The sequence below is a fragment of the Phascolarctos cinereus genome, unplaced genomic scaffold (assembly GCF_003287225.1).
Source record: "Phascolarctos cinereus isolate Bilbo 61053 unplaced genomic scaffold, phaCin_HiC Scaffold_726;HRSCAF=1367, whole genome shotgun sequence".
In the NCBI taxonomy this organism is placed as follows: Eukaryota; Metazoa; Chordata; class Mammalia; order Diprotodontia; family Phascolarctidae; genus Phascolarctos; species Phascolarctos cinereus.
In genome coordinates, this window is record NW_027556098.1 from 396,552,394 (window position 1) to 396,572,415 (window position 20,022).

At 45.0% G+C, this 20,022-nt stretch overlaps 1 protein-coding gene across 1 annotated transcript in view; it reads left to right on the forward strand.

Annotated features, from left to right (window-relative positions):
• Positions 1 to 20,022, forward strand: part of NPHP4 (nephrocystin 4) — a 170,957-nt gene that overhangs the window by 100,692 nt on the left and 50,243 nt on the right. The window contains 4 exon segments of the mRNA XM_078145734.1: positions 15,294 to 15,349; positions 17,726 to 17,854; positions 19,388 to 19,542; positions 19,736 to 19,927. Coding sequence (XP_078001860.1) covers positions 15,294 to 15,349; positions 17,726 to 17,854; positions 19,388 to 19,542; positions 19,736 to 19,927 — 532 coding nt within the window.

A 20,022-nucleotide genomic window follows, 5' to 3' on the forward strand; every position in this document is an offset into this window, starting at 1 on the left:
CTTGCAAAAGTTTTTGTGAGTACAAGAATTATGTATAACATTGTTATGAGTGCCAGGGTTTGGTTTTTTAGTATCTCTTTTTAAAATTGGAAAACAAAATTATTTTACTTGCCCCTTTAGGCACATCCTAAATTTTTTCCTTATCCCCTCTCTTTCTTGTCAAAGCTGTGATTTTTTTTCTTCTTACATCCTTCTGCTTTTCATCCTGGTTTTCTTCACTCTCTGTAAGTGTTAATTGGTGGAGTTCTCCCTTACCTACCTGTGTTCTCAATAGCTTATAACTTAGAATCCAAAATACACAAGAAATAAGAGAATCTCTATGATCTGTGGTCTTTTGAAGATGACATTCATTGCCATTAAACAGCTTAGTTGAATCAGATTTTTAGAGCGGAAAGACACTATCTAGTTTAATTCCCTTCTTTTGCAGATGAAGATCCTTAGGCCTAAGAATGTGAATTGACCACTAGTTAGTAGCAGAACCAGGCCTACCGCCCAAGTCTTTCAACTTTCAGTATTGTTCCACTAAGCTGTGGTACTCCTTATATTCATGTATACATGTCCAAACTGTAATTCTTCTGATCATCTTGAGAGGTAGCTAGACTTGGAGTCAGGAAGAGCTGAATTTAAATCTTACCCCAGACCCTGGGCAAATCATTTAACTTCTCCATGCCTTGGTTTCCTCCCCTGCAAAATGAGGGTGCTAGGACATACCTTACAGATTTGTCGTGAGGATCAAATGAGATAATATTTATGTAAAGTGCTTCGCAAATCTTGAAGCTTTGTAAATCTTAAATGAATAAATGATTGAATGAAAAAACCCATTTATTAAGTGATGTTCAAAGCACCGGAGATTCGAGTAGAAACAAGACAGTCTCTGCTTTCTTTCTAATTATATAGATGTCAAGGAAGATGCTTGTCATCGTCTCAATAGAGGGACACTGAAATCCATGAGCCCATGAGGCAGAAGCAGGAGAGAGGGAAAGTGGGTGGGGATCTAAGGAGAAACAGAGGCGATGTTGTTGGGGAAGTCTGCCCAGGCAGGTGGAGGATATGGGCAGTGATTCTTTCAGAGGACTCATGCAGGTGACCCCAGAGGAATCTGTCACTGGGATTTTCAGAATCCAGATACTTGCTGGAGGTCTAAATTCTACTAGTAGTAGAGAAATCACTGATTTTGTTTGCTGACAGTTTAGTGTCTCAGAAAACAAAAGAAATGATGGGGGAACTTTGTTCAGTCATTTCTGTCACGTCTGATTCTTCATGACCCCTTTTAGGATTTTCTTGACAAAGATGCTGGAGTGCTTTGCCTTTTCCTTCTCCAGCTCATTTTACAGATGAGGAAACTGAGGCAAGCTGAGTTAAGTGACTTGCCCACAGTCACATAGCCAGTAAGTGTCTCAGGTTGGATTTGAACTCAGAAAGAGAAGTCTTCCTGACTCCAGGTCCAGCGCTCTGTCCACTGTGCCCCCTGGCTGATGACAGGGGAACTGCTACTCCTTGTCGGTTAGCTGACTGACAAGGAAAAATTGGTTAGTGAAGTGAAAGGAGCAGGAAATATGAGGGAAAAGTTATCATGTCATCTTTGAGTTCATGATGACCAAGATGGGGATTCTGGAGAATCAGATATATGCCTAACATGTTAGAAAAGCATGTTTCTAAAAACTTAGATAAATTATACATATGATCTCATGGCCCGAGAGACTCTAAAGTGGGAGGCAACTTCTAAGTGATGGGCCATTTGTTGGAGGAGAATGGGAGAGCTCTCAGAAATGTAAAGCTGGAAGAATAATTGTGTATAATTTTGGTGAGGTAAGATGGGGGCGAGCCATCTGAAGAGAAGAATCTGGCTGCAGATTTTCTGCTGAGCTCAGACAGCTGTGACTGATCCTCATCCAAGCCCCTCAGCATACACACAAGGAAACTGAGGGCCCCAGAGATGAAGTCACTGGGCCTGGGTCACACAAGTTGTGTGAGAGAGAGAGGCAGGATTTAAACCTGGGGCATAGAGCGAGAAGGTAGGGAGGAACTGCTGTCCTCTGTGACCTTGAAGCCCTTCCGGGAGTCACCTTCCATCTCCTCTTAGAATGTAAGCTCCCTGAGGGCAGGGATGGTTTTTGCCTTTCTTGTTTCCTCCATGTCCAGTGCCTGGCACAGATGAAGGGATGATTGATGGATCAGAAGGAGTAGCTACAGGCAGTAGTGTGGGCTTGTGGAAAGATCCCTGGAACAGGAGTCAGAAGAGACTTGGCTGCCAATCCCATCCATCATCCTTACGAGCCGTGTGACCTAGAGCAAGCCACTGAGGCTCATTTCTCTGAGCCATCGTGTCCTGCTTTGTGTGTTATGTGACCTTTTTCACAAGGTCGGGACAACAACAAATGAAATAATGGATGTCGAGCCCTTTGTAAGCCTTAAAACAGATCTAGATGCCAGCTATTGGGGAGATCACAGATCCATCAAAGTGTGTATGACAGATGGATGCAGGGCACAGAGTGAAGGACCAATACAGTAGAATTACTTGGACTTGAAGAGGTGGTGTCAGAAGGGCCAAAGCCCCAAATGCTTTGAATATTGGGAAGGATGTTGAGAATGGTTTGTCAAAAGCTGTGTTTGGAGTAAAAAGACTAAGGCACAGACTCATAGCAGGAGGGTTCCACTTAGTTTGTGAGTCATAGAATTTTTAGAGCTGGCAGGGCCCTCAAAGACCATTTAGTTCACCCTCCTTATTTTATAGATGGGGAGAGATTGAGAGAGCTTACCCAGGGTCAAACAGGGAGGAGTCAGTGACAGAGCAGGATCTGATACAGGCTCCTTGCGTCACAGTCCAGGACTCTCTCCATGCTGCCTTCTGGCAAGGACAGATCAAAAGGGGGCTACAGCATTTTTCTCAGCGAGGGACGGTGCTCCCATTAGGGCCAGCTATGTGATGGTTCTGGGCTGGGTGAGGGCTCCACTTGCCAGAGATGAGACATCCAGAAGTAGACCCCAGAGGGGAATTCCTGTGGCTAGTTCCATCCTCAGCTAATTCCCTGCCTGGTGTTGGTGCTGGCAGACTTGACTCGGGTTGACAAATGACCTAAAGCTAACCTTGCTTCACAGTGTCACCTTTTTAAATGAACTCTGTCACCTGACAGATAGCTGAGTCAGCCACATCAGTCTTAAAGCAGTGATAAGAAACCACTAAGGCATCTCTGAATGAAAATGTTAGTCATCATGAAATGCAAAGATGAGATTGAATTTAAAAATGCACTTGAATTCTGGAAATTTTCTAGCATGGCTCATCTGATGAGTTGTCATTATCAGAGACAGTACGAGGTCATGGGGCTAGTGATGCACTAGAAACCAGGAGACCTGGCTTGGAGTCCCAGCTTGACCAACACATGTGGTAATTGTGTGCAGTCACACAATCTCTGTGGGCCTCAGGTCCCCATCAGTAGAACAGGATGGATCGAGCTTGCATTGCCTACCTATGCCATAGGGCTGTCAGGAGGGAAAGAGGGATGGTGCCATGTGGAGTCATGGAAAGAAGGCAGATCTTGGAGTCCAAAGATTAAATTTGAATTCTAAGTCTGACACTTAACTGCTAGGTAGTATTGGGCAGTTAGGTGGTGCGGTAGATAGATTGCTAGACCTAGAGTCAGGAAGAGCTGAGTTCAAATCTGCCTTCAGACACTTACTAGCTGCATGACCCTGGGCAAGTCACCTCACCCTATTTATCTCAGTTTCCTCATCTGTAAAATGAGCTGGAGAAGGAAGTGGCAAATTGCTCTAGCATCTTTGCTGAGAAAACCCCAAATAGGGACACAGAGAGTCAGACACAGCTGAAATAACTGAACAATAACAAAGTATTGGGCAGTTCGAACTGGCCACCTCGCTTTTCCTCACACAAGACACTCTACCTCGATTCCTAGTGTTTTCTCTGGCTGTGCCACATACCTAGAAGTCTCTTCCTCCTTATCTCCACCTCCCTGTCATCTCTGAATTCCTTCAGGTCCCAGCTAAAATCTCACCTTCTGCAGGCAACCTTTCCTGATTCCCCCTTAATGCTCATGCCTTCCCTCAATGATTATCTCCAATTTATCTTGTACAAATCTTGTTTGTACAGAACTGTTTGAATTTTGTCCCCTCCTTTAGACCGCAGGCTCCTTGAGGCCAGGCTTGGGTGGTTGTTGTTGGAGTTTTTTGCCTTTCTTTATATCCCCAGTGCTTAGCATAGTGCCTGACATGTTGCAGGTGCTCATTCAGTGCTAGCTGACTTACTGTCTGCTAACATCTCTTATGCCATTTTTCAATATACAAGTCTTTGCTGTTGGGTAAAGCAAGTAAATGGGTAAGAGAAATCCTTCATTTTTAGGCAGCTGTTATATACGGTAGCGAACTGTGTTTGTGTCTTATCTTCTTACTCTCTTGCCAGTGAGGACAAGGCCCTCAGCTTAGCTACCCTTTGAACCTCCCCAGTGCCTCTTGTCGTTAATTCTCTTCATATAACAGTTCCTTTGGAAATCTTTGTTCTGGCCACTTGAACAACCATTTTTAAGGGCAGCTGTTAGGGACCACTGGGTACTGGGTATGCACATGCTTGAATTGAATTACTCTGTGTTGCTCTGTGTTGCATGGGATTTACAGGGAGGCAGATTCTACCTTGATTTCAGGAAGAACTTTCTAACAAATCATAACACCGTTACTAAATATTTTCAATAAACTCCATCTAGATTTCTGTCTTAAAACCTATATATTTATATATTTAAAGTTGCTCGTATTACGTTTTGGGAGACAATACCTTAAAACTTAGTCCTTAGGTTTCTTAGCAGAAGCCCACTTAGCCACTTTTTGTTCTTTGGAATGTTCTGGTGGTATCAGGATTTTGCCTAATGGTTGTTCAGAAATAGAGAGTGGATGTGCTGTCTGCCCCCTCTGTTAGGTCATCCCCTCCTTGAGGGTAGGGACCACCTTGCTTTTCTGTTGCCATGATTTATTAAGATGGTGAGTTGTTGATTATTTGAATGTTTAAGCGCTGGCCGTGTCTCCAGTCAGCCCCTACTTGGACATCTGTCAGGGATGCTTGTGAGGATATGGAGACCTACATGGAATGGAGTTTGGGACTGGATGGTCTTTTAGGCTGCCACCAACACTAAGATTCTGTGGTTTTATGCTGTCTGATCTTCCCTGTGACTCAGGGAGGTGAGAGACCTAGGTGAACTAGTATCCTTTAGACCACATTGCTACTCAGCACCTACTCTATGGGTGTGCACCAGGCACTAATGTGTTAGTGATGATTTCTTTTCTGCTGTCTGAGTGGAATATTTAGCTGTAGATCCCTTAAGTTGGCTGGTTCCATTTGAGGTTTTTCTTGAACCTCTTTGACATGTATAAGTCTTGTTTTCCCCAAACTATATTCTTAGCCTTATTCCCCTTCATAGACTCTCCATTCCCACCAAACTGGACTCCTAACTGTTCCTTGAACTCAGCCTTAGACCTCTCATCTCTGAGCATTTGCATCAGGCACCTTCCCCTTCCCTGGACTTTCCTCCCTCCACATCTCCCCTCTCACTGCCCATCTCAGGCTCTACCTCCTGTGTGAAGGCTTCCCAGATTCTCCCCAGTTGTTAGTGCGAGTTACCTTGTATTGTACTTATCTTTGGACATTGTATATCTCCTCAGTAGACACCATTGCTTGGGGGTAATAACTGTGTTGAGTTGCCTTTTTATCCCCTGCCTCCCCCAGTGCGTGGTACGTAGTAGGTACTCTATAAATGTTTGAGGTGATGTTGAATTGAATACTGGGCCTGCCCTACAAGCCACATACATGCAGCAGCTCGTGTGAAAGGCCCTTCCTCTGCCGAGCCCCACGATTGGGACTTGCCTCTTTGCTCTCTTTGTCCCACCTCTAAGCAGGCCCTGGGAGAGCGCCAACCACTGGGCTTCTCTGACAGCTCCAGGGGAGTCCTTGACAAACTTGTCCGAGGCTGGGGGAAACTGGCACAGTTGCTTCTTGTGCTGGTCCTACCCCTGCCTTGCTTTTGGCAGCCAGAATCTCAGTGAGGCATAAGATCAAAGGAGTTTCAATAAGCTGGAATGAAGGAAAAGTTGAATGGGAAATTCTCATCATTTTATTGACAGGGGTTTTCAGTGAGTGGAGGCTGATTGGGGCATAATAGAGTGTCAGGGAAAATTAGTCTCAAGATAGGTGAAGGAATTTGCTGTAGTTGAAAATCTAATTCTTCCTTTGTCTCAAGCAATCTGTGTAGACTTCTTCCAGATTGAAGTTAACTTTTGTGTTGTTGGGAAACTTGTAGTTGACTCCAGTTCCTTAGCATTGTTATCCTTAATAGACAGCTGACTGATGCTGTAGAGTGCTGTTTGTGTGTTTACACACAGACCCCCAGCTGCCTTCTCCTACAGCCAGCTCATGGAGGAGCCACGAATGGTGCTCTTCTTGCACCTCTGCTTTCTTCTTCTTAAACACAGGACCCTATGAGGCAGCCTGGAGTCTGGAACAGAGCTGACCTCAGTCAGAAAGACTCATGTGGGTCCATGGCCTGCCTTTGATCCGAACTGACTGTGTGACCCTGGGCAAGTCCTTGGCTCTCTCATCTCCTCAGGAAGCTCACTAATGTGGCCCAGTGGATGTGCTGTCTGCTCCCTCTGTTAGATCATCCCCTCCTTGAGGGTAGGGACCACCTTGCTTTTCTGTTGGCATAGTCAGCACACAATAAACACTAAATAAATGCTTGTGCATTTAGCCATAAATTGCAAAGCAGCAAGGGATGACTTGCATTAATAGAGGGAGTTTCCTCACAGGAAGGAAGGAAGGAAGGAAGGAAGGAAGGAAGGAAGGAAGGAAGGAAGGAAGGAAGGAAGGAAGGAAGGAAGGAAGGAAGGAAGGAAGGAAGGAAGGAAGGAAGGAAGGAAGGAAGGAAGGAAGGAAGGAAGGAAGGAAGGAAGGAAGGAAAGGAGGAAGGAAAGGAGGGAAACAATGGAAGAAGAAGGGAGGGGAAAGGAGGAAGCATTTATTCCAGACACTGTGCTAAGCAGCTTTTACAAGTATTATCTCATTTTATCCTCATGGCAACCCTGGAAGGTGAGTGTTGTTACACCTCATTTTACAGATGAGGAAACTGAGAGAAACAAAGGTTAAGTGACTTGCCCAAGGTCATGCAGCTAGTAAGTGTCTGAGGCTGGATTTGAACTCAGATCTCCCTGACTTCAAGTCTAGGGCTCTAGCTGCTTATTTTATTGCTGTTGTTGGTTTACTTCACTGATCACGTCACAGACAGTAATGCATCCCCAGAGACAGAAGTGTCCTATTGACATCCTTGGTTGTGATAGGAAAAAGTGTACCATAACCATTTCTGCAGTGAAAAGGACCAGCAGCTTAGCCAGCCCAAATGGCTTTCTTTCTTTTAATGGTGTAATGAAGGAAACTTTCATGGAAGAACAGGGTCGTTGCTTCCTGGGATCTTGTCCTCAAAGCTTGGGAATAGATCCCAAGCAACCTTAACTTCTCTTTTAAAATAGCCCATTGTGGTTGTCATCTGCGGATTTATCCTCATAATCTTGAATAAATATGAAATCTATAAGTCCAAGCAATGCACTCTTGTCTCCCAAAGGAAGCTTGCATTCTCTTTGTGTGTTTTTCTTAGTCATGAGGCACTACTGAAAGGTTTTTTAAAAAATCTATTTGGAAGATGTATGAGGTATGGATATGGAATGACGTGCTTTTTTTTTTTCCTTAAAAACAAAACAAAAAACCCCTCCAATAACATAGACTGCAACTTATATGTCAGAATGAGTGTTGTCCTTCAAAGTAGTCACCTTGAAAGGCCATACAGTTATTATAATGATACTGCCATTGCTCAGAACATTTTTAGAATTTCTCTTTTGAAATTGCCTTTAGAGCCAACTTTACAGACTTAAATGTCACCTATAACCCTTGTCTGAAGCATGAATTCCCTTGACTACATTCTGCTAAGTAGTCAATGAGCCACAGTCTGTATAAGAAAGTAAATGTTACTTTATGGTCACACTTTGTTTTTTGACCCAAACCCTTATTATTCTGCTTGATTACCTACCACATTTATCAGTTTTGTGCCTTACACTTAGGGGATGCCTAAAATTTTCTTTGTTGAATTGGGCTGCATTGAACTTTGCTTCTAAATGGCATTTGGCCATTTCCCAAAATAAAATCCTTCCCCCTCCCTACTTTGCCCCCCCTCCCAAGGGTGAAGATTTGTAACCATTAAGGATATTAAAAAGAACATAGGGTAGACTCGGGAGGCATTTCCAGGGCAGCACGGCCGTCTCACATTGGCAGCAGAAGGTGGCATAATAACCAAGTGTGGAGTGATCCTCTACAAGACAGGAGCACTAACGCTCAGACTGAGCAGAGGCCAGTAGGGAATACTAAGCACTTAGCACCATGCCTGGCACATAGTAGGTGCTTAATGAGTGCTGATTGATTGATTGATTGATTGATTGCTAAGGCCAACCACAAAAAGATTTCAAGTAACATTGGCTTAAGACCTAGTATGGACCGTTGCTCAGTGTGGATGGTGCAATGATAACAGATGGTAGGGAGAAGGATGAACTACTCAGGTCATATGTTGCTGCTCTTATTTGTCAGGGAAAATAAGAATGATTGTGCTTGGTCCCAGAGGGCAGAACTGGGAGCAGTCAGTGAGAGCAGTAAAGGACTAATTTTAGGCTTGATTCAAGGAAAATTTTCCTAGGTACTAGAGACATTCACAAATAGAATAGGTAGCCCTGGGAGGCATTCCTGGAGGTCTTCAAGAAGAGGCTGGCTGACCATTTGTTGGTGGTGCTGTAGAGAGAATTCTTGGTCAGATAAAGTTGCCTCAGGGGGCCTCAAAATTTCCTTCTGATTCAGGTTCTATCCTCTCAACATGGCCCCCGAATTGAGCGTTTCAGAGGGTGACGGATAAGTTGTTCTATTTCTCCCCCAGTTGTCTTCGACTGCTATTTTGCTGAATGTCTTCCTCGTGTCTATTGGTTCAGGACTGATGTTCCCAGTGTCCACCAGAAAGTGTTTACCTTCTCAGTGGGTAGTAATATTATTAATATTAATTAACTAATTAATATAAATAACACTATTAATAGCATTTCGGTAGGACCTACTATTCATCAGGCACTGACAGTGCTACCTACTCTTTCATTTGATCCTTACAACACTTTGAAGTGGGTGCTTTTACTATCCACATTTTACAGCTGAAACTGAGGCAGGCAAACAGAGGTTAGATACCTTGGACAGAGTCACACAGCTAATAAGTGGCTGAGGCTGTATTTGAACTCAAAGTTACCTGACTCCAGGCCCAGTACTCCCTACATGACACCACCTAGCTGCCTATATAAGATTTGCGAGGCACTTTACAAGTAATATTTCATTTGATATTCACAACAGTCCTGGGAATTAGAGGCAATTATTATCTCCATTTTACAGATGAAGAAACTGAGGCTGAGGGAGGTTGAGTAACTTGCCCACAGTCACACAACTAATAAGTATTCGAGGCAGCATTTGAATTCAGGTCCTCCTGACTCCAGGTCCAGTGCCCTATCCACAGCATCACCTCGCTGTTCCTATTTGCCAAATAGTTGCATTTCTAGGAATGTGTCAGGATGTAAAGAGTTAAACTATGGTATCATCTTTTTTTGAAGAGGAGAGAAAAAAACCACCACGCCCCCACCTCATAGAATGTGAGAAGTTTTGATGTGTTTTGATAACTCAACTTTGGATGATGCAAAAGTTTGTACAAAACCCACAGAATAAGTAGAGTGGCCTGGTGCCAAAGTGCTGTCTTTCTTTTAGTAGAAGATAATGGCACTAGTTCCTATATCTTTTTTCTTGTTCCCTAAATTAGGCCTATAGAGCTTGAGGAGAACCCATTTTGGGTGGAACAAAGTAGGACTTTCCCCCATCCTCGTTTTCGTCTCATTTCATCTTTTAGCCTGTTTTAAGAACTGCTGAGCCCTCACTGGGCTCTGAGATTGCTTAAGGAGCAGGTTTGGAAGCATTTGTGTCTGGGGCGTGGATTCCCGAAAACGACTGGGCCCCCACCGAGAAGAGCCCCACGTGTACATCCATCTTTCCAGGAAGAAGTCAACGCGGGTGTTTGCTGATTTCCTGACTCCTTATAAAGCAGATGAATTAATTTAAACAACTGCAGGCATTCTTGACTAGATGATTATAAAATGCTGTTGTTTTTTTAAACAACTTTCTTTCTTTCTTTCTTTCTTTCTTTCTTTCTTTCTTTCTTTCTTTCTTTCCTTCTTTCTTTCCTTCTTTCTTTCTTTCTTTCTTTCTTTCTTTCTTTTTCTTTCTCTCTCTCTCTCTCTCTCTCTCTCTCTTCCTTCCTTCCTTCCTTCCTTCCTTCCCTCCTTCCTTCCTTCCTTCCTTCCTTCCCTCCTTCCTTCCTTCCTTCCTTCCTTCCTTTCTTTCTTCCTTCCTTCCTTCCTTCCTTCCTTCCTTCCTTCCTTCCTTCCTTCCTTCCTTCCTTCCTTCCTTCCTTCCTTCCTTCCTTCCTTCCTTCCTTCCTTCCTTCCTTCCTTCCTTCCTTCCTTCCCTCCCTCCCTTCCTCCCTTCTTTCTTTCCTTCTTTTCTTTCTTTCTCTTTCTTCCCTCTCTCCTTTCCTTCCTTCCTTCCTGCCTGCCTGCCTTCCTTCTCTGTAGCATCAAACCCACTTTAGTTTTAGTGGGTTTGATGAGAGGGGAGAGTGTGTGCATGGTGGGTGAATCGTAGCAGGTATCCCCAGGTTACTGGGCTGCCCCAATTCCATGGGCCCAGCTTTGGGGCATGCAGTCTGAAGCCGTGGGAAGGCCTTCCCTCACAAATAGATGGAGAGGCTGCTTCCCCGGGCTGAGCAGTCTTGAAGCCCTGTGTTCTTCTGGACTCTTTGTCTTTCCCAAAGAGTCTACAGCCCTGCTCCTCCCACAGCCTTGGAATTCTGGAGCAAGTGGGATGGATGCTTTGATTTGGCAGGGCATCCTTTAGGGGGCTTCTTTTATAGATGGCTGGAATTAAACCTTGGGATGCTTGGCTTTCCAGTCATTTAATTCAGGGGCCTCTGGGTGGCAGACCCTGCCTGTTCACTGGACTCCAGACTGATGGTGGTTTTACATTGGTGGTAGTTTAGGAAGGATACAGGAGGATTAGGGGTGGGTGCCATTTGTAATGTTAGCCTCAGGTTAGAGATGATTGTTAATGACCCCTGTTATGCTGCAGGGCAGTCCAGCCATTTTCCTTTTGTGTCTTTCTCCTCTCTCTTCCCACTGCCTTGAGGACAGAAAGCCGATCTGATTCACATTCTGTAGGTTCCTAACTCTGGGCCCTAGCCCCTTGGCACCTTGGGGTTCTAGCATAGTTTTCTTCACATATTATGTATGTGAATATTTGTTGCTGTTTGGTGGTTTTGCTCTTATCACATGTTAAATACCTACTGTGTGCTCACTGCTGTGTTATGAGAGAATTCTAAGACAAGGGCCCTGCACTCAAGGAACTTATTATTCTTTTGGGGAAACAAGACTAGTCCACGTGAAAAGAGCAGAGAGCAGTTATTGACAGGGTATTATTAAGTCCAGTATATAATAAAGTGCTTTCAGTGAAGTGGGAATTCAGTGGGATTGTGGGTAGGGGTAGGGCTCAGAGTAGTTATGGCAGATTCAATGAGCAGGTGGGCCTGAAGTTGGGCCTTGAAAGATGGCTAGTATTTAATTAGTTAGGCACAGACAGGCAGCTAGGTGGCATGGCGGATAAGCACTGGGTCTGGTGTCAGCAAGACATGTGTTCAAATTTGGCCTCAGATACTTACTAGCTATGTGACCTTAGGCAAGTCACTTAACTTGTTTGCCTCAGTTGCCTCCTTTGTAAAATGGGGATAATAATAGCACCTGCCACCCAGGGTTATTATGGGGATCAAATGAGATGATAATTGTAAAGTGCCTTGCACAGTGCCTGGCACATAGTAGGTACTATATAAATGCTATCATCATCATCATCATACTTATTATGAAGAAGGTGGCAAGCATTCTAAATTGGAATAGGGAACAAACAGCAGGAGCTAACATCTAGTAGAGAAATATTTCAGTCATCAGAGGATTTCTCTTCTTTTAGGGGTTTGCATCCTTAGAATGTAATGGTAAACATATTTCCATTATAGGCTTTGCTTCTGGTCTGCCCAGGGGGCTCAGAAATGTCCAAACAAGGAGGATTGGACTTAGCTTTTGGATCATCATGGAGACTTTTCTTAGCACCTGGTTCAAAGAAGACAAAAATCAATCTGTTTACCAACAGGCATTCATTGTGTGCCTGCTGGGTCCTAAGCTTTGTGCTAGACACTGTTGTTGTCGTTTAGCAAAGTCCGACTCTTGATGACCCCATGGACCCCAGCACGCCAGGCCCTTCTCTCCTCCACTATCTCCCGAAGTCTGTCCAAGCTCATGTTTGTTGCTTCCGTGACACTATCTGTCCATCTCATCGTCTGCCGTCCCCTTTTTCTTTTGCCTTTAATCTTTCCCAACGTCAGGGTCTTTTCCAGTGAGTCTTGTAGTGGTCTCGTGTGGCCAGAGTATTTGATCTTCCAGTGAATAGCCTGAATTTCTTGAGTACATGTGCTAGATACTAGGGATAGAGATTAGAAATGAGTCTGAGATTTCCTTGGTATAAGAGGCTCCCGGGTGAGGAAAGCCCTCCCTCAAGGCAGATCGACATCTCCTCTGCCATTTGTAATTTCCAAACTTGCCTTGTCCAGAGCACTAAGAGGCTAATAAGTCTCTTGCCTAAGCCCTGCAGCCAATTCCCCTCAGTCTAGTAGGCAAAGGTGAAAACAAAACAATCAAACAAAAGTGCTTCCTGCCCTCCAGGAGAGTACATTCTAACAGGGGAGGTAGGCTTGTACTAAATAGGTGCAGAGGAGTGGAGATGAACAGGCCTGGGAAAGGCCTCCTCCAGAAGGGAGCATTTCAGAAGCCAGGGAAGCGAGGAGGCAAAGGGGAGAGGGCAGAGCATTCCGGACACGGTGGACAGCAGGTGTCTAGGCACTGAGCTGCAAAACGGAGCATTCTGTTCACAGAACTGCAGCGATCTTGGAGTGTGTGTGGAGGAGGAAGGTGTGAGAAGGATGGAAAGGTGGGAGGGGTCCCCATGTTGTGAAGAGCTCTAAATGCCAAACAAAGAACTGGATATTTGGTTTGGGAGGTGGTAGGGAGCCACTACAGCTCACTGAGCAAGGCGGGGCATGGTCAGACTTGGGCAGGAAAACGACCCGAGCAGCTGAGTGCAAGATGGATTGGAATGGGGACTGACCTAGGCAGGGGGACCAGTCACTGCAGCAGGCCAGCGAAGAGACCCAGAGGACCTGAACTAGACTTTTGTCTATATGGAGAGAGAGAAGGGGACGTATACAAGGGTATTCTAAAGGGAGAAGAAGCTACAGGATGGGCAACAGATGGGATAGATGGGGTGACTGCGAGTGAAGAGTTGGGAGGGGCCCTGGGGTCGCACATGTGAATGATGGGAGAGCTAGCAGGGCCCTTGATAGTAAAGGGAAAGGGCTCTAGGGGAAAGATAATGAGATCTGTTTTGGATGTGTTGGATTTTTTTTTTTGGAGGGGCAGTCAGGATGAAGTGACTTGCCCAGGGTCACACAGCTAGTAAGAATCCAAGGCTGGATTGGAACTCAGGTCCTCCTGACTCCAGGCCTAATGTTCTATCCACTGTGCTACCGAGTTGCCCTCATGTGTTGAATTTGAGATGACAATGGGATATCTGCTTTGAGATGTCTCGGAGGCAGTTGGAGACGAGTAACTATAACTTAGCAGAGGGGTCAGCACTGGAGAGATAAGCCTTGGAATCACAGGGATCAAAATTGGACCCGTGGGAGCTGGGAAGATCACCAAGTGAGATTGTGTAGAGTGAAATGAGAAGGGGGCTGAGGACAGAGCCTTAAGAGGGTAGGATGTAGACTAAAAACCAGCAAAGGAGACTGAGAAGGAGCAGTCAGAGAGATAGGAGGCAATCCAGGAAAGAGCAGAGGTCGAGAAGGATGACAGTGGAAAAAGGCCATTAGATTTGTCCTGCTCCTTGGGAGGGGCAGTTTTATTTGAACGATGAGGTTGGAATCCAGATTACAAAGGCTTTAGAAGAGGCTGAGAGGAGAGGAAGTGGATGCCCCAAGTGTAAATGACTTTCTCTAAGAGTTTAGCCATGGAGGGGAGAAGAGACAGAGAGGATGATTATTTAAAGCCGGGTCTTGCTGGCTTGGAAGTCAGCTCCCTGTATTCTCAGAATTGCAAAGACAGAGGTGGCAGCAATTCTTGCCCTCGAGAAGCTTATGTTCAGTCAGGGGAGGCAGCATATGTGCGTGTGAAGGTATATATGAATTAGATACAAGGGGGTTTGTGGGGGAGGGCACTAGCAGCTGGAGGATTCTGGGATGTGGGGGGTGAAGAGGGAAGGGTGCATTCCAGATAAAATGACCTGTTCCTATGGAGAAGTTTGTAGTTGTCCTTTTGAATTGAAGGAAAATGGTCACACCTAGAGAGGAATTGAGAAATCAGGACCTTGGCAGAACTACGTGAAATGGAGAACTCCAAATGAAGTCTGAGCCGGGCTAGAAACATCTGTTGTGGGTTTCTCTTCAACAAGGGTTTCCTGCTTAACAGAGCAGCAAGTTTGCCTGGGCCCAGGAATTGCTAGACTGGCTGAAAGAACAAACCCTGGCAGTTTGAGGGCATGAGTGTGTGAAGAGATGAAAATAATGGAAAGCAACGATATAAGCACATTAGAAAACCTTAAGCGTCCTAAAAATTTCATATCTCATTAAACAGTGCACTTAACAAGACCACACAGATTAAAGGGACAAGGAAGGAACGGATAGGGAGGGAGAAGCCACGCTTCGTAATGAAGATGTCTTAAGTGGCAGATTCAGTTTAATTTCCTCTCCCCAAAAGCAGTGATTCAAGAAGACTGCTGCCATTTATCTGTTTTCTTTAATGCTGGCCAAGGTCCTTCTGAAGAGCAATTAAGCATTTTGATCCAGTGGCCCTTCCTCTCCCAGCTGAGGCATCCATAAGAAAAGTTGAAATCCCAGACATCAGCAGCAAATGAGATTGGAAAAGATCTATTGATGAGATAATGTACAGTGAAGCATGTTGCAAACTTTAAGGTACTCAATAAATATGAGCTAGTGTCCTCATCATCTTGGGGCAAAATGCCTTGGTCCGCATTCCCTTTGGGAGCCAAATTAATGACTGAAATGTCTCTTCTTGGTCTTTCCTTCTAGCTCCCCTTCAGCCTCGGATGCAGTCTTCTGCCCAGCTGTCTCCGATGGGACCTGGAGTAAGTACCTACCGGTGATTGTAAGGGCGAGCTCATTGGATTTGGGAGTGGCTGCCATCGGCAGAGGGGAAGATCTTTTTCTGAGTGACGATATTTTTCCTCCTGGCAGAGAGAGATTTTTATTTGCATGAATAAATACAGTTTTTTTTCTGAGAAGCTGATTGACTTCTCGCCAGAGTGATGATGGGGGCCAGTGGCATCAGAAGGGGCAGAGAGAATGTGTTGCCCAAAGCTCTTGGTGCTCAGTACCCAGTGTCCCACTGTTTCTGGTCGCTTGCTGTTATTCTGGGGCACTCACTTGTGTTGTCAGATGGTCAAGGTGACATTTTCCTGATGATCATTAAGGAACCCCTTACATCCTGCTTACGACAAGTTTCAACACTTACAAAGTGATCTGTTTCTCCTGGTCATTCGGTATAAAGGTTTAGGAGAATGCTTTCTTTTTAGGAGATATAGGAGCACTCTTCCTTTATTCTTCTCCCTTATTCCTTCTCTTTGTTCTTAGGCTGAGTCTCAGCTAGCAAGCCCTGGTATCAGGAGAAGTTTTGTCACCATGGCAAACCTTAAAGAAGCTGGCAATGTCGGCAGGCTACCCAAGCTTGAGGGAAGAGTCATGAATTTGTATTTCCAGCACTGAACAGAGTGGCTGGTGATTTCGTGAATATAGGGAACTCCCAAATGAGGAAGACCTCCCCACTAGTGCGGGTCAGCACCTTTTCTGCAATTATGTAGTCTTAAAGAGAAGTGACTTGCCCAGGGTCACACATACAGCATGTATCCAAAATGGGACTTAAACCTGAATCTTCCAGACTCTGAGGATGCCCATTAAACCATTCTTCCTGCCCATAATAGGTGCTTAATAAATGCTTATTGATTGATTAAAATCCTTTCGATTGAATGTCTGTTTGAAAATGTCTTGGGGTCCTAGAAGAAAAGAGAAACTCAGGCAGTGGTGAAGGGCAGTGGAGTCCCTAGCAGCTCCCCTAAAGACATGAGCCTGACTGTAGCCCTTACACCACCTCCAGCTTGCGTTATGCTAAGTGTTGGGCCTAGTCAGCTCCACTCACCATCCTGGAGAGTGACTTACTAGGAAAGGTGAGTAATTTAGTGTCAGAGACTGCCCCAGAATGCTGTTTTCCTCTGTGAAGTTAGTTGTTAAACTACAGCATAAGTGAATAGTGCATTCGCATGTAAACAGGGGCTTGGGGATCGCTTTCCAGGCCTCCCTGCTGGGATAATCCAGCCCTTCTCCCTATAGCAGTTTCCACGGCAGTGCTAGGAATGTGCTAGGTTATCGTAGAGCCAGTGCTTTAAGCTTCTCAAGCCAAAGAGTGGTAGGCACCACCTTGTTACAATCTGAAAATGGCAGCACAGTCTCCAAAGACGCTTGTCAGAACACTGATCGCCAGCAGCACTGATGAGCCTTTTGTTTTGGAAGGTCCTGGCAGCACAGGCATTTGTGATGTGCACGTACATTTGGATTAGTGTCCAGGATCTGAGGTCATATGGCCCATAGAGTCAGAGCCAGAAGGGACCTTGGAGGTCATCCATTCCATTTCTCTTATTTTACAGATGAGGGAATTGAATCCCTCCCCCTCCCTCATCTCTCTCTCTCTCTCTCTCTCTCTCTCTCTCTCTCTCTCTCTCTCTCTCTCTCTCTCTCACACACACACACACACACACACACACACACACCACACACACATACACACACACACACACACACATACACAACCCTCTCCAAGGGATTAAGGAATTTGCCCAAGATCATAGCTCAGGGTCTCCCAATACCAAATCCAGTGTTCTTTCCACTGTACCATAAAAATGTTTCCCAGTGACAATATGTACAATTAATATGTTGTCTCCTTTACCATGAGGCATTCTGGGGAGTCAGCATGGCAGATAGAAAGCTGGACTTAGAGTCCCAAAGACAAGGGTTCCAAACCCCCTTTTGACACTTAGTAGGTGATTGACCATGAATAAGCTACTTAATCGGTCTAAAGATTTTAAGACTCTGAGTTCTGCCTGGGCCATGAACTACATTGATGGGGACACTTCCCACACTTGAAAAATCCCAGACCCTTGATGTGGTGAGGCGTTTTTGCTTTATGTAGCAGTCTAAGAAAAATCAAAGAATTTTCTTCCCACAGGAGAAAATAGTTAACTTTTTTTTTTTCTGTTGAGTTTTACTGTGGTGGCAAAGCTCTGAGGGTCGTATGGTGACATTGGCAGGGGCCAGGCCTCTCATGTGGGCTACATTTGTCTTCAGGCTTTTCACAGTTTTTCTTTGCCTCCTTAGATGTTCTCATGCACCTTGAAACTTCTCAACGGGATGCCTAATTATTGGAGTTGATGTCATCATCTTTTGCCTTGCAGTTATCTATATCCCAGCTGTCAGCTTCTCCCCCCTCAACCGTTCCAAGCCTCTCTGCCAGACCTTCCTTACCCGCCCAGCTCGGCTCACAGCTCTCCACATCCCTCAAGACCTCCCAGGGAGCCCAGGAAGTAAGTGGGCTTACTTTTCCCTTGCATGCAAACTTCTCCTACAAAGATGGGGATACACATGCTTTTAAAAGAAAAATTGAATGGAGTCTTCCTCTAGGCTCTTTCCCCATTTATTGATTCTGAGGTTCTGAGCTGTGGGGACAGGGGGACAGCATGGTCTTTTCCCTTGGTTGGGCTTGAAGCCATCCATCATCATTCCTTCCCCATTTGGGAAAGAACCAAAAGGAAGCTTCAGCTTTATGAAGTAGTCATATCAAAATACTGGATTTTCTGTACTTGCATTTGATGCTAAGTCAAATTTAAACCGTTCTTAGGGGCTCTGGTCCCTAAAAGGAAAGAGAAGTACCTATTCCCTGACCTAGCTATCCTCTTTAGGAAGGACAGCTTGGCATCGTGGGCAAGGACACTGAACCTGGCATCCGAAGGTGTGTTCTAATACCAGTGCTGACTAGCTGTATGATCACAGGCGTGACCTTTCTGAGCTTGTTTCTTCATCTGTGAAATGGAGATGATGTACTGGCTATCTCACAGGGGATTGGGAGGATCACATGTGATTGTGCAGAAAGTGCTTTTGTGTAGAATGTCTATGAAGCACTAGAGAAACGTCAGCTCTTACCTGAAAAATGATCAAGTCAGGCTTCAGTGATACTCCCTGTTTTCCCTCCAGTGGCATTTTTGTATGAAGAAGCACTGGAGAGGCGTCCAAAAGACTCTTGGCTTACAGGTTTCGGGATACGCCTCAGAGGGGTCTGGCTCAGAAGCTTTCTGGTTCACCGTCAGCAATGTGATGGAGAAAGCTGCATTTGATGTGTCCGTTTGGAAAATGAATAGAAATGCAAACCTAAATTTTCTAAAAGATAAATTTTTAAATGGATTTTATTTATTAGTTATAAATTTGCCAGCCATTTTAAAAAATGTTGCTTCAGAGATGATAGTATGGTCTTATGCATCTAGTCATTATGTATTCCTTTTTCTTCAAGCAGAAGGCCTCATTAAGCCTTCAAAAAGAGAGTTTCAGACAAGGCATCTGGCTCCCAAGCAAGCCAGTCCTTTAGATGTTCCTTTGCTGGTCTTTCCTATTGCTCTGAATTCCTTTGAGGGGAATTATTGGACTGTGAGCTCCATGAGGGCAGGCAGGGACCTCATCTTAACAGAACTCTGGATTTCTCCCATCACTTAGCATACTTTTGGTGCTTAATAAGTACCTATTGAATGTATGAGTGAACAAATGAGTGGATGGAGTGGGAGGATAGAGCATGTGGCTGATTTGCTGGGTTCAGCCACGGAAAGGGATCTCCTACGAGCACACTCTGTCCATTGGCACACAGACGCGATGTCTCCTTGCCTTTCTGATGACAGTTTAAGTCTTTAAGTGAAAAAAATCCCTCATTGGTTAATAACATCGGTAGAATGTGTGAAAGCACATCATCAAGAAATTTACTTAGATGGGAACAGAGTCTTTGCGCCTCAGTTCTGAAACTACACTGGTGGGTGCCCTCCGTTTTGTCTGAGCGCCTTCTTCTCACCCACTAGGATCTCTCCCCCAGCAGCAGCAGCAGGATAGCTCATCTGGAGGTTGACCTGAGCCAGAGATCCCTCGTTTCAGAATCCCCCAGTACTGAGCAGCTGCAGGAGTTGCCTTTCACACCCTTACATGCTCCAATTATCATGGGCACCGAGACCCGAAGGTGAGTCCTAGATCTCTCGATGTGATATGGGTCATGCCGGGTGCTTATGTGTTTGGATGGCATCCCTTAAGTGATGACTAGCTTGGCAGATGACTAGATTCATGGTATGTCCAATGAAAGAAGTGGCATTGTTTTGACTTTGACCATCTTGGTTAGACGAATACCTTTGCATTGGGATTCTGTTGTATTACAGTTCTGGATCTAAGCTGTCCCGGGCCTCGCTAGTCCGCCTGCGCACATTAGGCTTTCCAGAAATTCTGGACCACAGCAAGCAGCCAGCTGAAGTTGTGGATCCTGCCATCCCCATGAGCTTTAACCCTCAAAAGGAAGAGGCAGATGTGCTACAGAGCAATGAAATAATCTTGCAATTTCTTGCCTTCAGCAGGTAAAACAAGAATGATTTTACCCCCTTCTTTTTGACAGCCCTCTTGTTAAGTGGAATTCTTAAGGTGGTTCTCACCCTCCATAGCTTCTCCTTTC